This window comes from Pseudochaenichthys georgianus, chromosome 23, assembly GCF_902827115.2.
Source record: "Pseudochaenichthys georgianus chromosome 23, fPseGeo1.2, whole genome shotgun sequence".
Classification (NCBI taxonomy): Eukaryota; Metazoa; Chordata; class Actinopteri; order Perciformes; family Channichthyidae; genus Pseudochaenichthys; species Pseudochaenichthys georgianus.
The window spans coordinates 24675313-24696752 of record NC_047525.1 but is presented as its reverse complement, the minus strand read 5'-3'; the positions used below and the strand labels follow the sequence as shown (position 1 = coordinate 24696752).

General features: G+C 41.3%; 1 protein-coding gene across 2 annotated transcripts in view; it reads left to right on the top strand.

Annotated features, from left to right (window-relative positions):
* The window catches only part of cmah (cytidine monophospho-N-acetylneuraminic acid hydroxylase), a 28376-nt gene extending 14819 nt beyond the window's left edge, over positions 1-13557 (top strand). The window contains exons 4-14 of one of the 2 annotated variants that reach the window (XM_034074756.2): positions 672-862; positions 3020-3100; positions 3820-3886; positions 3990-4071; positions 4299-4436; positions 6008-6143; positions 7047-7190; positions 8827-9001; positions 9385-9501; positions 10663-10778; positions 12961-13557. In XM_034074756.2, coding sequence (XP_033930647.1) covers positions 672-862; positions 3020-3100; positions 3820-3886; positions 3990-4071; positions 4299-4436; positions 6008-6143; positions 7047-7190; positions 8827-9001; positions 9385-9501; positions 10663-10778; positions 12961-13045 — 1332 coding nt within the window. In that variant the 3' untranslated portion in view covers positions 13046-13557. Of the gene's footprint in view, positions 1-671; positions 863-3019; positions 3101-3819; positions 3887-3989; positions 4072-4298; positions 4437-6007; positions 6144-7046; positions 7191-8826; positions 9002-9384; positions 9502-10002; positions 10064-10662; positions 10779-12960 lie in introns of those variants that run through there. The other variant, XM_071201749.1, reaches the window with a different exon arrangement.
* The last annotated feature ends 7883 nt before the right edge of the window (positions 13558-21440 follow it).

Sequence of the window (21440 nt, the reverse complement as noted above, 5' to 3'; positions counted from 1 at the left end):
TTTTTTTCTCTTTTGAAAGCCTGACTTTGTGAGTCGTTGAGACATGGTATACAACTACACACGTAAGTACTAGCATCCCTGCTCCTCACATGCTCTCACTCTCTGCTAGAAAGTGCCGGCGGTGCTGCACCGCGTTTGGAGGCAGGGCCAAACCATTACATGTAAATAGAAGGGGGTGTACAAACTAGAGGCTTTGGATAATTAACTTTAGGAAGAAAATAAGTTAAATGAATTGTAAGTTTAGTGAGTACATCATCAATATAACGTCCTATTAATGTTAATTCTTGATGAAAGGTTACTTACATTTTTTTTCTTAATGTTCTAAAATAGTTTGGGCCCCCGTAGTGAGGGTGTTTGGGGTGGCCAATAGGGTGACCACGGCCACCCCCCAGCTCCGCCACTGTCTGTGCACAAACTTATCTCGTGCCCTCATTGGTCATGTGCGCGTTCGTGTGTGTTGGAGGAGGGGCTCTGTGAGGAAGTGGCAGATTTTCTTTCTCCAAAATTACCTACCCCACCTTGAAGTCCTCGATAACATGTACCTTAGAGAGTCTTGAGCATGTTTTTCTCTTCAGGGATGTTTTTGCTAAATGTCTGTTCCCTTCTATCTTGTCTTAAAAACCCTACCCTACCCCTACCCCTATATAAAGCATGTTTTAAACACCCCACAGGTGACGTACATCACCCACGCCTGCATGGAGCTGCAGTTTGCGGAGACCCGCTTCATGTTCGATCCGTGGTTAAAGGGTCCTGCTTTTGCCCGAGGATGGTGGCTCCTCCACGAGCCTCCAGCAGACGCCATGGACAGACTGTGCTCCGCAGATCTCATCTACATCAGCCACATGCACTCCGACCACCTCAGGTAAACTCTTCCACTGTCGCCACCTTTTATAATAACTCCTTAAAAAGGAGTTAAAGGTCCCCTATTATACTGTTTTTCATCAATATATTACAGCTCTCAGATATATACAGAGCCTGTCTCTGATTGGCTGAAACACCAAACATCATTGCAGCATTACCCATAATCCCCTCTCTTTCAGCCCTGTTTCCAAAGTGCTGATTCTCTGTCTGTTACTTTAGATGAAAATAAGGAGCCCCTCCCCACGCCCCTCTGATGCGGCTTTCACACCAGCGCTTTTCCCTTTCTAGCTCCGAGCGGGAGCTTTTCTGGTTCAGCTCCGGTTTCCCTCTTCTGCTCCCGCTCTGCTCACACCGCCCAGAGCTGCCGCTGCTGCGTCATGACGTCACCGTCTACGTGCCTGCTTCATAAAATCCAAACCGCGCGGAAATCCCTCACATCGACAACAACAACAATTGTATTGAAGCGCTGTTCGCTTTGGTTATCCTCTTACGAAACGAAATGGAAGACATCGGACGACTTTACTTGGAACTTTACAAACATCACACGCAAGCATTTTGTTGTTGTTCAGGAGGCTGATCCCGCCCATGCCCCTTCCCCCGCCTCGACGTAAGAGAGACGTAAGCGACGCCGCCTCTTAGCTCCGAAGCTCTTGCCTCTAGACCGACAATTTTTTGGAGCTGGAAGTGAACCGGATTCCGGAGCTAAGAGGCGGTGCCTCTGCGGTGTGAACAGGAAAAACCGGTACTTTTCAGCTCCAGCTCCGAGCCGGAGCTGAACACGCGTTGGTGTGAAAGGGGCATGAGAGAGCGTTTTGGTTACAAAGAACTCATTAGGCGCGTTCACACCGCAGTACTTTTCCCACAAAGGTTCAAGAGAACTTAGTTCATGAGAACTCTTCAGTTATCATGAACTAAGTTCAGGTCGCGTTCACACCGGAAGAAGTCCCTGAGGGAGGATTAGGCAAATGAAGCCGCTGACGTCACTTCTTCTTCTTCTGCTTTGGGTTTACTGGCAGGCCGCAAACCACTTCACGGCGTATACTGCCACCCGGAGTCGACTTGAAGAAGAGGGGACACATGTTGATGTAGAAGAGACATGAAGAAGAGGGGACACATGTTGATGTAGAAGAGACATGGAGAAGAGGGGACACATGTTGATGTAGAAGAGACATGAAGAAGAGGGGACACATGTTGATGTAGAAGAGACATGAAGAAGAGGGGACACATGTTGATGTAGAAGAGACGTGAAGAAGAGGGGACACATGTTGATGTAGAAGAGACGTGAAGAAGAGGGGACACATGTTGATGTAGAAGAGACATGAAGAAGAGGGGACACATGTTGATGTAGAAGAGACATGAAGAAGTGGATTTTGCATAATAGGTGACCTTTAAGTTGAACTCATAACGTATATCAGCGGTTCCCAACCTTTTTCAACTCATGGCCCACTTAAGAATCTATTATTTTTTCGCGGCTCACATTCAACCATAAACAATACGGAGGCTAAATAAAGTTCTGATTGGTCAACTCAGAACATGTGACACGTTGTTAATCCAGTAGAACAGACCGCTGTCAAGGACTGTAATGACCGTTGCTAAGGAGGATCAAGAAAGAGAAAGGAAAAGAGGTTCAAATAAAAAAAATCTTAATAATAGAGACTTAGTAAATAAATAATTGATAAGTAGTGAAATGTTGAAGTATAGATACATAGAGCACCGGGTAGGGTACCTGCACTGAAAAAACTGAAACGTTGACTTTAATTAAATGTATTACGTCAACAGATTTCACATAACTGTATTAGGTTAGTTGAAAGCAATAATATTACGTTTAAATAAAACACATTTGCTTCAACTTAATATTATTGCTTTCAACTAACCTAATACAGTTATGTGAAATGTGTTGATATGTGTTGATGATGTGTTTTTACTAACAGAAACATGGTGCGAAATAGTCTACCTTCTTTTCCCGTCACTAAGATGACCTGTCCTGTCTTTTCTAGTTACCAAAAGACTATTCAGAGAGGAGGTTTTACTAGCAATTTTGTATAAATTGTGATTAGGACTTTGCCAATAACTCTGTATTCTTTCAATAGATTTTGCAGTGGTCATTTTCCCCGAGCTCTATGTATATCTGTGATTTGAACCGTCCTTTCTTTTGTAGTTACCCAACATTGAAAGACTTGGCAAAGAGGAGGCCAGATGTACCCATTTATGTTGGGGACACGGCGAGACCTGTCTTCTGGTTAGTACAGTCTTTGAGCTCGCTTTAAAGGTGGGGTAGGTACGTTTGAGAAACCGGCTCGAGATACACTTTTTGATATATTCCATGGAATGCTCTTAACGTCCCGATAGCAATGAATATCTTAAGTAGCTCAAATAACTGGATGGCCTACCTGCCTGTCAGCCAGGGCCGGCCCTGACCAATTTTCTGCCCTAGACAAGATTTTAGCTGAAAAAAAACAATTTCACATAAACCTCTGGTTTTTACTGGGGCTGGGGCAGTTCAACTTGATTTGGGGGGGGGGGGTCATATGGGCGCTGTATAGGCGTAGTTCTGTTAGTATAAGATAATAAGATGTACTTTGTTGATCCAAAATCGGAAAATTGTGTTATGAAATAAAAAGAAAAATAATAATTTCTTTCTTTTTTTTTTTCTCCCTAATTTTCGGCGCCCTTAGCATTCGCTTATAATGCCTATGCCGAGGGCCGGCCCTGCTGCCAGCCTTCCATCTGTGCACAAACTGATCTCGTGCCCTCATTGGTCATGTGCGCGTTCGTGTGTGTTGGAGGAGGAAGTGGAAATGGCAGATTTCTTCCGGCTGTGTATTTTAAAATTATAGCGCACTCGAGCCGGTTTCTCCAAAATTACCTACCCCGCCTTTAATTCATTACATCTGTTACTTAAAATAATACTTTTCTTTAAATGTGTTTGAATGCCCCTTTTGTTCCTTGATACAACAGGTATTTGGAGCAAAGCCAAGTCCCACTGACCAACATCAATGTTGTTCCTTTTGGAGTCTGGAAAAATGTAATGACAAATACTTTCGTAAAATATGTGTGAATATAGGCTGTTAATAATAATGAATAGACTCCGCTAATTGTTCACTCCACTGTCCCTTGGTCTGCTTCAGGTGAACGAGCACCTACGATTTATGATCCTGATGGACGGTGTGCACCCCGAACTTGACACCTGCCTCATTGTTGAATATAAAGGTGCATTTTTGTTTTCAATTTTTAATGTTATTACAAGAGATGCATGACTTCCATAAGATAACCCTTAAATGGTGTCTGTATCCACTATCCTGTGACATTTAACAGGCTGTGTCCATGTGTAAAGTGGGTGTTATACCAGTGTATGAACTGTGTAACATGGGTGTAATATAGGTGTAATAACAGTGTTGTGTATCAAAAGCAATCAAATAATTGTGTTTCTGTTCTAGGTCACATGATCCTGAACACTGTGGACTGCACGAGGCCAAATGGAGGCAAGTTACCCAACAATGTGGACTTAATGATGAGTGACTTTGCTGGAGGAGCATCTGGATTCCCCATGACCTTCTTTGGGGGGAAATACACGGGTGAGACTCATTACATGTTACTATTATGCTCCGGACAAGTAGAGAAACATGATGAGGTCGATCTCAAACAAAGACCCAAGACAGGGGGATGCCTGTGTATTAAAACCTAAAGCCCTGTCTGTTTCTTTATTTGTCTGTCTCCGTGCGATATTTTCAGGTTTGGGTAAAACAACACAGACAGGGGTGCAGGTTGTAACAATAATCAAGCTTTATTCAAAAACTGAAAACGAAACAAAGAAAAACTAACCGAGTGAAACTAGGTCAAGGCACAAGGAACAAGAACAAACTCACGGTCAGGAACATGCAGATTACATTGACGACGATCGGACAAGGAACACAAGGGAAAGCAAGACTAAATACACAGAAGGGTAGTCACAAGACACAGCTGGAGAGGGGAGGTGAAACACAGGGGGGGGGGGAGCAAAACATTTCAAAATAAAAAGGTGGAAAATGGCAACATAAATCCAAAACCATGACAGAAATATGATATATGTATCCTGTCCTTAGCCGCTTTCACACCAAGTACTTTGCCGTACTTAGTTCCCAGCACTTAGTGCCCCCATGGAACTAAGGACAGATCGCGTTCACACCGGAATAAGTTCCTGGGGGAGGATTAGGCAAATTAAGCCGCTGACGTCACTTCTTCTTCTTCTGCTTTGGGTTTACTGGCAGGCTTCAAACCACTTCACGGCGTATACTGCCACCCGGAGTCCCCGGCCGGAAGTCCCCGGAGTTGGGGACTGGCTTCAGTAGAAGCTGCTGGGAGTCCCAGCAGCTTCTACTGAAGCCTTCCGAGTAAATCGCCAGAACGCCGACACCTCCTCATCTCCTCCGCTCCCATGTTTCATTTTGTGTTGCCATACGTTAGTCCCTCTGCGTTGGCGCCGCGGGGCTAATGCTAATGCTAATAATGCTAATGCCAGCAAATACAATGGCGGCTTCACAAAAAATGTCAGAGTTTTACGGGGCGTGGTTTGCAATCCGCCCAGCCAATCAAAATTGGTACTTTTTTCTCCCATAATAGTCCCACCTCTCTAGCAGGCAGTAACAATGGGGGTAAAATTTATCGGAACTAAGATCTCTTTTTGGTGTGAACGCTTCCAGGCACTAACGGAACTAAACGGGAAAAGTACGTGGGAAAGTACTCAGGTGTGAACGCGCCTATTGTCTTTCAACCACTTATCAAACACGGCCCAAACATTTCCATTCGCAGAAACACGCTTCAGTTTCAAAAACGCTGCAAATTTAAAAACACAAATGTGGCAAAACACAAGAAACATGTTCACTAACTGGACACCACATGCACAGCAGCATTCAGAAAGCGCACGTGTTGTCAAGTTGGTGGTTATGTTTTTTCATTTGCATGTGTGTTTATATTTGCATCGTATTTGAAGCTGCAGCGTAGTTTACAAGAAGGCAGGCAGCCTCCCATAAGTTGGGAACAGGGGTAAGAAAAACGTGTTCAAATCCTCCCCAAAATGCGTGCTGTTAGTGTTCACCCATGGCCACATTATGTTTAGTTAGCCCCGCAATGCAGAACATAACCGTGATGCCCTCTTGTTTGTCACCAGATTCCTGGAAGGAAACTTTTATCAAAAACGAAAGGGTGAAGCTGCTGAATTACAAATCTGCGCTGGTGAAGTCCCTGGAGCCCAAGATCTACTGCCCGTTCGCTGGCTATTTCGTGGAAGCTCATCCATCAGACAGGTAGAACTTGCTCAGATGTATTGGAGGAATCCTAGTGGATGATAAATAAGACATGGGTTTAAAAGCTTATTATTTGTCCCCGGTTGAAAAATGAAGATGATATGTTTAGCTCTAAATCAGACTTAGTTAATGTGGAGTTTAGCTTGGAGAGATCTATGTGAATAAAAAGTAGGAGAGACGATGATAAGTTGACCCAGATTCCAGAAAACGTTGGCCATCATGTGACTACAAATTCAGGAAGTTAATCATTTATATCTGGATAAGATGGGAAGAAGCAAATGAAATAAACGTGAATGATACATTTCTCTCCAAGTCACAGCCCACACTTTGGTCTGTCCGCAGAATTAAACAGGCGACCCTTTGGTTCCCAAGCCAAGTCCCAATAAGAATGATTTGCGAGTATATCATATGTAGTATACCAATCCTATCTGTGAATAATTTACCTAAAGAAGAGCGGTCCTTTTGACATTGCACCGCAGTAAAATGATGTCTGAAGTGGCCTATTTCAGAATAATATATATTTTAAAACTGTATTGTAATTAAATCTGTTTGCAGTTGTAAACGCTCATTTTTTATTATTTAGAAAGGCCTTCTTTCACAACAACAGGAAAGAGAATGGATTAGCTGGTAGGGCGTGCAGGAAATGACATAATCCAGTAGAACGTCAAAGGAAAGTGTGTATTATTAAATAAGTGTTTTTATTTGTTTTATGTGATTTAATCTTAAAAAGTCAGACGATCAATTTACCGGATAATGATTTAATTTAAGTTGAGTCATATTTTAAGGGCGTTTTGCCACAGGTGCGTTCTTAAATTCAAATGATAGGAGACACTGAGGAATACTTTTAGATATCTTCCTTGTTCATCCGTCTTCATAAGTCTCTACTGTGTTCTGTGCATGCAGATCCATTAGGGGAACAAACATCAAGAACAGTGCAGAGAACCTCAACGCGCTGATCAATAAAGTTGCACCAGACATCAAAACATGGACGCCCAAACCAAGCAGTGTGCTGGACCTCGGCCTCGCTCTGAGAGACCCCACTAACAGGTTGACAACGCTTTAGTGTGTGTGTGTGTGTGTGTGTGTGTGTGTGTGTGTGTGTGTGTGTGTGTGTGTGTGTGTGTGTGTGTGTGTGTGTGTGTGTGTGTGTGTGTGTGTGTGTGTGTGTGTGTGTGTGTGTGTGTGTGTGTGTGTGTGTGTGTGTGTGTGTGTGTGTGTGTGTGTGTGTGTGTGTGTGTGTGTGTCAACGCATTATTCTACAAGCAAAACCCATTAACATGATTCTTGTTTTTAAATGAATGTCTTACAGCACTTTCAAACAATCTTACAGCGTTAGCATAATAAGCTAGTTAGCATAATAAGCTAGTTAGCTACGGCTATCCTTTTTTTGAGGCATTTAGGCTTTGTCTTTTAGCATAACATTATGGATGTTTTCATTCATTCCAAAGCAAAACCATGATTCTTGTTTTTAAATGAAAGTCTGCCGGCACTTTCAAACAATCTGACAGCGTTAGCATTAATAAGATAGCTTACTATGGCTGTCCTTTTCGGATATTTAGACTTAGCATTAGCAGTTAGCATTAATAAGATAGCTTACTATGGCTGTCCTTTTCGGATATTTAGACTTAGCATTAGCAGTTAGCATTAATAAGATAGCTTACTATGGCTGTCCTTTTCGGACATTTAGACTTAGCATTAGCAGTTAGCATTAATAAGATAGCTTACTATGGCTGTCCTTTTCGGATATTTAGACTTAGCATTAGCAGTTAGCATTAATAAGATAGCTTACTATGGCTGTCCTTTTCGGATATTTAGACTTAGCATTAGCAGTTAGCATTAATAAGCTAGCTATCTAGCTTAACTCCCTCCCCCAAGACCTCTGTGAGTCTGAGTTCCTCACCCTGTTCCAGTGCCGCCTCAAAACCCACCTCTTCCACTCTGTATATCCATAACCCCCCCCCCCCCCCCTCCTCTCCACCAACTTCCTCCTGACTGCTTTTCTGTTTTGTTTTTGTTTGGTCTACCCTCCCTCCCAAATGTAAAGCGTCTTTGGGTTCAAGAAAAGCGCTATAGAAATATAATTTATTATTATTATTATCTTAACATGATTCTTGGTTTTAAACGATTCTCTGACGGCACTTTCAAACAATCTTACAGAGTTAGCATTAATAAGCTAGCTAGCTACGGCTGTCCTTGTTTTTAGGTATTTAGGCTTTGTCTTTTAGGATAACATTATGGATGTTGTCATTAATTCCACAAGAAAAACCTATTTACATGGTTCTTGATTTTAAACGATTCTCTGACGGCACTTTCAAACAATCTTACAGAGTTAGCATTAATAAGCTAGCTAGCTACGGCTGTCCTTTTCTTGGTACATTTTTTAGACTTCACATTAGCAGTTAGCATTCAAAGCTAGCTAACTATGGTTTAGTCACAGTTGTTTCTTCTAACTCACAAAAATGTACATTTGCCAGTCACTGTTAAAAAGGCTTTTGTCTACCCCTGTCTGAACTCAAAGCATTATTTAGAAAAAGTACTTTTGAGAACAGAGAATAGGAATCGTGCCCAGATTACAAAATAGGCTTAAGATTAATATGATAATTTAAACTACACACATGGAGACCCATCATAAGTTCACCTTCTTTGTATGTGTTTATTTCTTTCATTACACAACCAAACACAGAGCGGCCATCACTGATCCCCCGGCTAATGCACAAATCTACAAGGACAAATGGGATTTCGACTTGTATTTGAATGAACTAAACGGCGCCATCGGCTCTGAGATATTCAAACATAAAAGCTGGATCCAATTCTATTACTCCTGGGCAGGCTTTAAAAACTACAACCTTGTCATGCGGGTAAATATAAACTTGACATAGAAGACCCTCTTTCTGTTCTTTTGTAGAATCGCAGATACTTTTGCAAAACCTTCCCGAGCATTGTAAAGTAATCATGTTCACCATCTTAGCTTAGCATTTTGAGCATGCTAACATTTGCTTATTACCAATAAAGAAAATTACATTTAGCATATTTGGAAACACGTGTTGAAATGTGGGTTAATGATTTGCTGGCAATCTTAAATAATGCCTGAGATCATTTATTATATTATATTATATCGAGATGCCGCTAGCATGGCTAATAACCAGCTCAACAGCAACTAGCTAGCCCTATTGTCCTTTCTTGCTGTTGCTTGTTGATGCGTTTTTTAACCAGAGCACATTTTTTCACACAAATATATAAGGTGATCGAGACAAAGGACAACTTTGAACCCCATGCTGGTGGCTACGACTACTTGGTGGACTTTTTGGATCTGTCCTTTCCCACCGCCAGGCCTGGCAGAGAGCACTTCTACATTGAGGTGAGACAAAGGCAAGGCAAGTTTATTTATATAGCACCTTTCAACACAAGGCAATTCAAAGTGCTTTACAAAAAACGAAAGACATTAAGAAAATGGCATTTAAAATCAGTCATTAAAAAGAAAAGATAATAAAACATAGACATGGGAAATATTTAAACTCTAATACACAAAAAAATCATCTAGTCATTTACAAAAAATCCAGCTCAATGCTCATCAACCCAGCAGAGGTGGAAGAAGCACTTAGATCCTTTACTTAAGTAAAAGTATAAATACTTTGGTCTGAAAATACTTCATGACAACTGAAAGTCCGATATTCAAAATGCTACTTAAGTAGAAATATAGCCAGCTAAATGTACTTAAAGTATCCAAAGTGCACCATGGCCGTTTTGAAAGTATTATATTTGTATGGAATATTAAAGGTAGGGTAATTTTGGAGAAACCAGCTCGAGTGCGCTATAATTTGAAACTACGCAGCCGAAAAAAATCTTCCCCTTCCTTCAGACTTCCTCACAGAGCCCCTCCTCCAACACACACGAACGCGCACATGACCAATGAGGGCACGAGATAAGTTTGTGCCCCGATGGAAGGCTGACAGGCAGGTAGGCCATCCAGTTACTTTAGCCGGCTCAGATGATTGGTCGTGCGTTTTACAGCGCCACGGCTTCCACAGATGACATGTTTTAATGTATTCATTGCTATCGGGATGTTAAGAGCATTCCATGGAATATAACAAAGTGTTTCTGAGGTGAATTACCTACCCCACCTTTAAGTGATTCGTTATTTTTATTGCTTACAAATACATGTAGGACATTATTAAGACAGTATAAGTTTGTTTTGTAATAAATATGTAATAAGGTACTGCAGGATATCATTTAAAAATGTGTTTTATATGTAAACAGTAGCTGGGAACTATTGTTGTTAGTAAATGTAGTGGAGTAAAAAGGACACTTGATGTTCCAAAATGTAAGGGGAGTAAAGTATAAAGTAGCAGTAAGTGGAAATACTCAAGTAAAGTACAAGTATGACAAAATAGTACTTGAGTGAATGTACTTCGTTACGTCCCATGAACCCTGCTGTTTTCAGTCTGTCGTAGACTCTTGTGAGGCGCAGTTCCTGTTTCGTTCATGCAGCTTCAAAGTTTTCTTGGTTTCATCCCTAAAGATCAAAAACCGGATCAGCGTGATGAGATCTGCAGTGCTGCACGGCCGTCTATGGGACGATCTGTACATCGGCTTCCAGAACCACATAAGCCGAGACCCGGATATCTACCATCACAAGTAAACGCACTTTGTCTCATTTTAATTGTATTTCAGTCGTAAACAGAAAACACCGGAAAGATCCCAGCAGTCTTTGGATCACTTCAGCACTTCTGAGCATTCTACTTATTGTTAGGGATTAATTGTCTTTACTTTCGGCCTGTTGACGTTTTACGACCGAACCCGAAGTCTGTTATCTGTCTTAAGGAATGGGAAGCCTCTGCTGACATTACCAGTGTTATGACTGGTCAACTCTCGGTCACAAGAGCCATAGAGTCAGATGAGTGATTCAGAGTCTCCAGGTGCTCACGGATACCTTCCCCCAATATGCTGATTAGCTCTCGGTAAACTAGTTAAAGGGTCTACCAAGATGCGAGGCGGATCAGATTTGACGTGGCAACCCACCCGTGCAGTCAGAACTGTAGCGGCCAAAATCATATAGAACTAAAACAGATAGTTTACTTAACAGCCGCTGAGGCACTAGCTAGCGGATCTTACGCAGGGCAATGATCCAGGTCCAGACAAGATTCTCCGTTGTGCATTTTATTCCTATAACAAAATATAATGAACAGGTTTCCTATATCTCGTTCCTTAAGCCGTTCCTATGGCTTTCCTTTGTGTGGCTTGAAACACCCTGGTAAAAAAAAATGTTTGCCTACGAGTGCTCTGGCTCCCACCTCCCACCTGTCTCCAATATATACAATTACACCAGGTGCTCGAATCACCCAGTGCCCAAACATGCCTTCAAAATAAAAGCATAGAAACTACTTTAACTTATGACGCTAACTAAGAATACATTTACAATAAACAGCAAGGAAATAAATGTTAAACTATTAAATAATATAAAGAGATATATAGCTCCAACAAGAACCTTCGACTGTGTGACTTGTGATGTGAATTTCTCCGGCCGATGCTTGTATTCAATCCCAGTGTTTGACTTCAGAACTCGTCCCGTGTCTCCTTCATGAGTCGGTGACTCCCACTGCATTGCTACACAGAAGTTTCCTCCACACTTAGGACGCAAGTTCTCATAACAAGACACAGGTCTGAGATAGTAAGTTACACATGCCAACTTATAGAGTGGTGCAGGAAACGAAGGTTGTTAACAAGTGGCTGAATAGGACTACAGAAGTTGTCGAGGCCGTTGTACGTCATTACGCCGAACACGTAAACACTCCCGCTAAGTTAGTCTGCCCTGTTCTGCTTGAAAGCAAGTCCCTACCTCCTGCAGACTGTTAAAACAACACTTCAACCAATTGCGTAAAATGGGAATTATACGTAGCATAGTCGTCAAAAATATTAATACTAAATAATATTGTTTTTTTATATATTTTAACCACAAAATAATATTTATCTTTTATATTTTAACCACAGTTATATTATGTTATAGTTGTATAAATTGTATGATATTTAGCGAATTTACGTTATTTATTTATATTTTTAAGACGTCAAATGTTTCCGAGTGACGGTCAAGACTGAGTCTGAAGTTCGTTTCGGATTCGTATGAGCAAAAAAAACATATGTAGAGTTTGCGGTTTATTGAAAATAAAACAAAATTGTCATTCATTTTTCTTTTAAATAAATAGCAATATTTAAAGACCCGTACAATGACGTCAACCATTTTACAATTTTGAATATGGATCTTAAGTTGGCGTGACGTTGAAGTCGTGCGACCCAGCTGTACTCGGCTGTAGTTCCTTTATAGCATAACGTTAGCATTTAGCTTCTGGCCATTAGGTCTATGATTAGAAAATGATAAAAGTAGGGTAAACATGTGGTGCTTACTCACTGTAGTGCTCCCCATTATATGTTTCATTTGTGTCCACTTGACTGTCTTCTCCATGATTTCCTGTTTGTGTTTTTATCTTGTTCTGTTGCCTATTAGCTTTTATTTTATTTATTTTTAATTTATTTATTTTTTTTTTTAATTGTACGGGGTCCTTGGGTGTCATGAAAGGCGCCTAAAAATAAAATGTATTATTATTATTATTATTATCCAGCTGAACAAAACGTGCATTTACCAAACAGGTTCGTTTTCCACAGATCTTATTTTTTACAATATTCCAAAGTCCTATGGAGAAATCTCGTCGCTTTTTTGTCGAGGGAACCCATGCGCAGCTCACTTCCGGGTCGGCCTCCGAATCATCACTGCAGCACTCTATTGTAAATGTTTTTAACGTTAATGTGTCCTGTCGGTCTCTAGGTTCTGGAACCACTTCCAGACAGAGCTACCAGTTTCGGCGCCAGACTGGGAGGAGTTCCTGCAGCAGGCAGAGATGGTCCTGTGAATTGATGTGAATATGACTTGTTGTGGTCTGGTATGACCGGTTGCCTATGGTAACTAATGATCGAAAGCTTTAGCAGGGCATCCGAGATAGTCAATTTGCCTTACTGAAGGACATTTATTTATTGGCGTTTTTGCATATTTAATTTAAGCAGGTGATAGATAAACATTTAACTTAAATACAAGTTGATTAGTGACGTGAACTTAGTGTACTTCGTCTGGAGACACTTTGACTTCTCCCCAAAATGATGTTTCTCTCACTGTGGCTTCAAAGCAGGAAGAGAATACTGGGAAATGGAGGACATTCATTTTGTGGTGACACTGGAACCTAGAAGGTCTGGATTACAATAATGCAATAATTGTCTCTTCCACATCAACATGTGTCCCCTCTTCTTCATGTCTCTTCTCCATCAACATGTGTCTCCTCTTCTCCATGTCTCTTCTACATCAACATGTGTCCCCTCTTCTTCATGTCTCTTCTACATCAACATGTGTCCCCTCTTCTTCATGTCTCTTCTACATCAACATGTGTCCCCTCTTCTTCATGTCTCTTCTACATCAACATGTGTCCCCTCTTCTTCATGTCTCTTCTACATCAACATGTGTCCCCTCTTCTTCATGTCTCTTCTACATCAACATGTGTCCCCTCTTCTACATGTCTCTTCTACATCAACATGTGTCCCCTCTTCTTCATGTCTCTTCTTCATCAACATGTGTCCCCTCTTCTTCATGTCTCTTCTACATCAACATGTGTCCCCTCTTCTTCATGTCTCTTCTCCATCAACATGTGTCTCCTCTTCTCCATGTCTCTTCCACATCAACATGTGTCCCCTCTTCTTCATGTCTCTTCTCCATCAACATGTGTCTCCTCTTCTCCATGTCTCTTCTACATCAACATGTGTCCCCTCTTCTTCATGTCTCTTCTACATCAACATGTGTCCCCTCTTCTTCATGTCTCTTCTACATCAACATGTGTCCCCTCTTCTTCATCAACATGTGTCCCCTCTTCTTCATGTCTCTTCTACATCAACATGTGTCCCCTCTTCTTCATGTCTCTTCTACATCAACATGTGTCCCCTCTTCTACATGTCTCTTCTACATCAACATGTGTCCCCTCTTCTCCATGTCTCTTCTACATCAACATGTGTCCCCTCTTCTTCATGTCTCTTCTACATCAACATGTGTCCCCTCTTCTTCATGTCTCTTCTACATCAACATGTGTCCCCTCTACTTCATGTCTCTTCTACATCAACATGTGTCCCCTCTTCTTCATGTCTCTTCTACATCAACATGTGTCCCCTCTTCTTCATGTCTCTTCTACATCAACATGTGTCCCCTCTTCTTCATGTCTCTTCTACATCAACATGTGTCCCCTCTTCTTCATGTCTCTTCTACATCAACATGTGTCCCCTCTTCTTCATGTCTCTTCTACATCAACATGTGTCCCCTCTTCTTCATGTCTCTTCTACATCAACATGTGTCCCCTCTTCTTCATGTCTCTTCTACATCAGCATGTGTCCCCTCTTCTTCATGTCTCTTCTACATCAACATGTGTCCCCTCTTCTTCATGTCTCTTCTACATCAACATGTGTCCCCTCTTCTTCATGTCTCTTCTACATCAACATGTGTCCCCTCTTCTCCATGTCTCTTCTACATCAACATGTGTCCCCTCTTCTCCATGTCTCTTCTACATCAACATGTGTCCCCTCTTCTCCATGTCTCTTCTACATCAACATGTGTCCCCTCTTCTCCATGTCTCTTCTACATCAACATGTGTCCCCTCTTCTCCATGTCTCTTCTACATCAACATGTGTCCCCTCTTCTTCATGTCTCTTCTACATCAACATGTGTCCCCTCTTCTCCATGTCTCTTCTACATCAACATGTGTCCCCTCTTCTTCATGTCTCTTCTACATCAACATGTGTCCCCCTCTTCTTCATGTCTCTTCTACATCAACATGTGTCCCCTCTTCTTCATGTCTCTTCTACATCAACATGTGTCCCCTCTTCTCCATGTCTCTTCTACATCAACATGTGTCCCCTCTTCTCCATGTCTCTTCTACATCAACATGTGTCCCCTCTTCTTCATGTCTCTTCTACATCAACATGTGTCCCCTCTTCTTCATGTCTCTTCTACATCAACATGTGTCCCCTCTTCTTCATGTCTCTTCTACATCAACATGTGTCCCCTCTTCTTCATGTCTCTTCTACATCAACATGTGTCCCCTCTTCTTCATGTCTCTTCTACATCAACATGTGTCCCCTCTTCTTCATGTCTCTTCTACATCAGCATGTGTCCCCTCTTCTACATGTCTCTTCTACATCAACATGTGTCCCCTCTTCTCCATGTCTCTTCTACATCAACATGTGTCCCCTCTGTGGACAGAGACTCTGAAAGTTTCAGGAACAAAGATTCTCTCTCTTTTTGATCCATTTCTATAAAAACCTGTCTGAAAATGAGCTGATCAGATTTTGGCCACTTTATGATGTCATAACGACGTGTTGTCTTGTGTAACCATTAGCCAATCAGCAACCAAGGTAACCCCCCCCCCCCCCCCCATTGAGTTCTTTGTAACCAAATGTCTCTCAGAGGGGCGTGGGGAGGGGCTCCTTATCTTCATCTAAGTAACAGACAGAGAATCAGCACTTTGGAAACAGGGCTGAAACAGAGGGGATTATGGGTAATGCTGCAATGATCTGTTTGGGGTTTGGAGCCAAACCCTTCAGAGACATGTTGTGTATATACATGAGACCTATATTGATTAAAAACAGTATAATAGGGGACCTTTAAGCTTAATTGAAACACGTCTGATTCCTAGTTGACATTGAAGAGCAAACGTGGAAAACGGTTGGGTAAAAAGCAGAGACTAAGTGTCAGTGTGTGTGCTGTGTTCATGTGTGTGTGATACATATTCTATCCATCTAAAAAACCCCAACATGTGCAATCATCGCTAATTAGTCCAATGTTGCCTTTATAGAATTACATATATACAAGCAGGGGCATTCAACACGCTTCTGATTGGTTATCAGGGTGGTGTCCTGGTATCAATGAAGTATACGTTTTGATCAGGTATTTATAGTCCATATTTAATTAGCACTGTGTGTGGAGACATGGAGTGTTCTCCTGAAAACATCCTGGTTCTGGAGAAGCAGAGAAATCAATGTAATAATATTGATACTGCTGAAACAATTTCATAACATTCATCTATTATCTAATATATCATTCCAATAACTTGTATATAGACTCGTATTGCTCTATTCCACTTTGTTGTTTTACTTTTAATATACTTTAATATCGTCTGCTTATCTGTATTATTGTGTTGCTTTGTTGGAGAAGCCTGTGACCTAAGATTTTCATAATTCCTCTCTAGCTAGTTTGACGATAAGGAACCTTGTATTGATGTGAGGGTGAAGGATCACACTAAGGGTTTCTTTGTTAAGTATTAATCATGTCAACAATAATAATCAATTGATGCACTTTCAATTAAAATTAAAAACATACTTGATAAAACACTGTTTGTGGAGTTCCTTGTTGAGCATGTGTGGAAAGGAACACAGGGATTTTAGCCTTTACAAACTGATATTCAACTAAACATATTTAACAAAGGAAGGACTAATATCTGACAGGAGACACTACATACTGATATACACCTGAACATCAGCAGGAGAGGACTCTTTAAAGTAGAGACACTACATACTGATATACACCTGAACATCAGCAGGAGAGGACTCTTTAAAGTAGAGACACTACATACTGATATACACCTGAACATCATCAGGAGAGGACTCTTTAAAGTAGAGACACTACATGCTGATATACACCTGAATATCAGCAGGAGAGGACTCTTTAAAGTAGAGACACTACATACTGATATACACCTGAACATCAGCAGGAGAGGACTCTTTAAAGTAGAGACACTACATACTGATATACACCTGAACATCAGCAGGAGAGGACTCTTTAAAGTAGAGACACTACATACTGATATACACCTGAACAGCAGCAGGAGAGGACTCTTTAAAGTAGAGACACTACATACTGATATACACCTGAACATCAGCAGGAGAGGACTCTTTAAAGTAGAGACACTACATACTGATATACACCTGGACATCAGCAGGAGAGGACTCTTTAAAGTAGAGACACTACATACTGATATACACCTGAACATCAGCAGGAGAGGACTCTTTAAAGTAGAGACACTACATACTGATATACACCTGAACATCAGCAGGAGAGGACTCTTTAAAGTAGAGACACTATATACTGATATACACCTGAACAGCAGCAGGAGAGGACTCTTTAAAGTAGAGACACTACATACTGATATACACCTGAACATCAGCAGGAGAGGACTCTTTAAAGTAGAGACACTACATACTGATATACACCTGAACATCAGCAGGAGAGGACTCTTTAAAGTAGAGACACTACATACTGATATACACCTGAACATCAGCAGGGGAGGACTCTTTAAAGTAGAGACACTACATACTGATATACACCTGAACATCAGCAGGGGAGGACTCTTTAAAGTAGAGACACTACATACTGATATACACCTGAACAGCAGCAGGAGAGGACTCTTTAAAGTAGAGACACCACATACTGATAAACACCTGAACATCAGCAGGAGAGGACTCTTTAAAGTAGAGACACTACATACTGATATACACCTGAACATCAGCAGGAGAGGACTCTTTAAAGTAGAGACACAACATACTGATATACACCTGAACATCAGCAGGAGAGGACTCTTTAAAGTAGAGACACTACATACTGATATACACCTGAACATCAGCAGGAGAGGACTCTTTAAAGTAGAGACACAACATACTGATATACACCTGAACATCAGCAGGAGAGGACTCTTTAAAGTAGAGACACTACATACTGATAGACACCTGAACAGCAGCAGGAGAGGACTCTTTAAAGTAGAGACACTACACACTGATATACACCTGAACATCAGCAGGAGAGGACTCTTTAAAGTAGAGACACTACATACTGATATACACCTGAACATCATCAGGAGAGGACTCTTTAAAGTAGAGACACTACATACTGATATACACCTGAACATCATCAGGAGAGGACTCTTTAAAGTAGAGACACTACATACTGATATACACCTGAACAGCAGCAGGAGAGGACTCTTTAAAGTAGAGACACTACATACTGATATACACCTGAACATCAGCAGGAGAGGACTCTTTAAAGTAGAGACACTACATACTGATATACACCTGAACAACAGCAGGAGAGGACTCTTTAAAGTAGAGACACTACATACTGATATACACCTGAACATCAGCAGGAGAGGACTCTTTAAAGTAGAGACACTACATACTGATATACACCTGAACATCAGCAGGAGAGGACTCTTTAAAGTAGAGACACTACATACTGATATACACCTGAACAGCAGCAGGAGAGGACTCTTTAAAGTAGAGACACTACATACTGATATACACCTGAACATCAGCAGGAGAGGACTCTTTAAAGTAGAGGCACTACACACTGATATACACCTGAACATCAGCAGGAGAGGACTCTTTAAAGTAGAGACACTACACACTGATATACACCTGAACATCAGCAGGAGAGGACTCTTTAAAGTAGAGACACTACACACTGATATACACCTGAACATCAGCAGGAGAGGACTCTTTAAAGTAGAGACACTACACACTGATATACACCTGAACATCAGCAGGAGAGGACTCTTTAAAGTAGAGACACTACATACTGATATACACCTGAACATCAGCAGGAGAGGACTCTTTAAAGTAGAGACACTACATACTGATATACACCTGAACATCAGCAGGAGAGGACTCTTTAAAGTAGAGACACTACATACTGATATACACCTGAACATCAGCAGGAGAGGACTCTTTAAAGTAGAGACACTAAATACTGATATACACCTGAACATCAGCAGGAGAGGACTCTTTAAAGTAGAGACACTAGATACTGATATACACCTGAACATCAGCAGGAGAGGACTCTTTAAAGTAGAGACACTACATACTGATATACACCTGAACATCAGCAGGAGAGGACTCTTTAAAGTAGAGACGCTACATACTGATATACACCTGAACATCAGCAGGAGAGGACTCTTTAAAGTAGAGACGCTACATACTGATATACACCTGAACATCAGCAGGAGAGGACTCTTTAAAGTAGAGACGCTACATACTGATATACACCTGAACATCAGCAGGAGAGGACTCTTTAAAGTAGAGACGCTACATACTGATATACACCTGAACATCAACAGGAGAGGACTCTTTAAAGTAGAGACACTACATACTGATATACACCTGAACATCAACAGGAGAGGACTCTTTAAAGTAGAGACACTACATACTGATATACACCTGAACATCAGCAGGAGAGGACTCTTTAAAGTAGAGACACTACATACTGATATACACCTGAACATCAGCAGGGGAGGACTCTTTAAAAGTAGAGACACTACATACTGATATACACCTGAACAGCAGCAGGAGAGGACTCTTTAAAGTAGAGACACCACATACTGATAAACACCTGAACATCAGCAGGAGAGGACTCTTTAAAGTAGAGACACTACATACTGATATACACCTGAACATCAGCAGGAGAGGACTCTTTAAAGTAGAGACACAACATACTGATATACACCTGAACATCAGCAGGAGAGGACTCTTTAAAGTAGAGACACTACATACTGATATACACCTGAACATCAGCAGGAGAGGACTCTTTAAAGTAGAGACACAACATACTGATATACACCTGAACATCAGCAGGAGAGGACTCTTTAAAGTAGAGACACTACATACTGATATACACCTGAACATCAACAGGAGAGGACTCTTTAAAGTAGAGACACTACATACTGATATACACCTGCATATCAGCAGGAGAGGACTCTTTAAAGTAGAGACACTACATACTGATATACACCTGAACATCAGCAGGAGAGGACTCTTTAAAGTAGAGACACTACATACTGATATACACCTGAACATCAGCAGGAGAGGACTCTTTAAAGTAGAGACACTACATACTGATATACACCTGAACATCAGCAGGAGAGGACTCTTTAAAGTAGAGACACTACATACTGATATACACCTGAACATCAGCAGGAGAGGACTCTTTAAAGTAGAGACACAACATACTGATATACACCTGAACATCAGCAGGAGAGGACTCTTTAAAGTAGAGACACTACATACTGATATACACCTGAACATCAGCAGGAGAGGACTCTTTAAAGTAGAGACACAACATACTGATATACACCTGAACATCAGCAGGAGAGGACTCTTTAAAGTAGAGACACTACATACTGATATACACCTGAACATCAGCAGGAGAGGACTCTTTAAAGTAGAGACACAACATACTGATATACACCTGAACATCAGCAGGAGAGGACTCTTTAAAGTAGAGACACTACATACTGATATACACCTGAACATCAACAGGAGAGGACTCTTTAAAGTAGAGACACTACATACTGATATACACCTGCATATCAGCAGGAGAGGACTCTTTAAAGTAGAGACACTACATACTGATATACACCTGAACATCAGCAGGAGAGGACTCTTTAAAGTAGAGACACTACATACTGATATACACCTGAACATCAGCAGGAGAGGACTCTTTAAAGTAGAGGTCCACAGGGTCGTTTTCTTACATATAAGAAGGCAAAGTTAAACTCGTGTAGAAATAATGCTTTCATCCAATGGACGCTTAGCGTTTCTCTGCCTCCTTACATCACCCTCACTTCAGCACCTTTGTTCTGCTCACGGTGTGAGTTGCAGATGTTTATCGCTGCTCAGAAACATTCTTCCTCTTCCTCTTGAGTGTTCATTTCCTGTTTTACTGCTTTTCAAAAACCACACACTCTGCCTGGAGCGTCTTCTCAGCATGGCGACTGTGGTGCAGATTGTCCTGTGGGCCTGGATTATTAACCACTCAGGGGTGTGTTCGGACTCGCTTCCAGAAAACACTTCCAAGAGGTTCCTTACTGAATGTCTGGAGGAACACAACAGGGCGCGGTCCACCGTCGATCCACCTGCACGCGACATGCTGTTCATGGTAGGCATCGTTGGTATTTAATTATCATCTTTCTCACACGGATGACGAACTGACCGACGTGCAGAGATTAAATGAAGTCATCAAAGATAAAGTTAACCTCCATACAGGTAGACAATTAAGCTCTAAATCAGTGGTGGAAAGTAACTAAGTACATTTAATCAACGGAGGTACTTGTACTTCACCCGGGCATTTTCATTGTCGTAAATATACACTGTTTTCACAACCCATGTTAACTTGTTATGCACTTTATAACTTAGATGATGACCAAATATGTATATATGCTGACAGTTATTTTA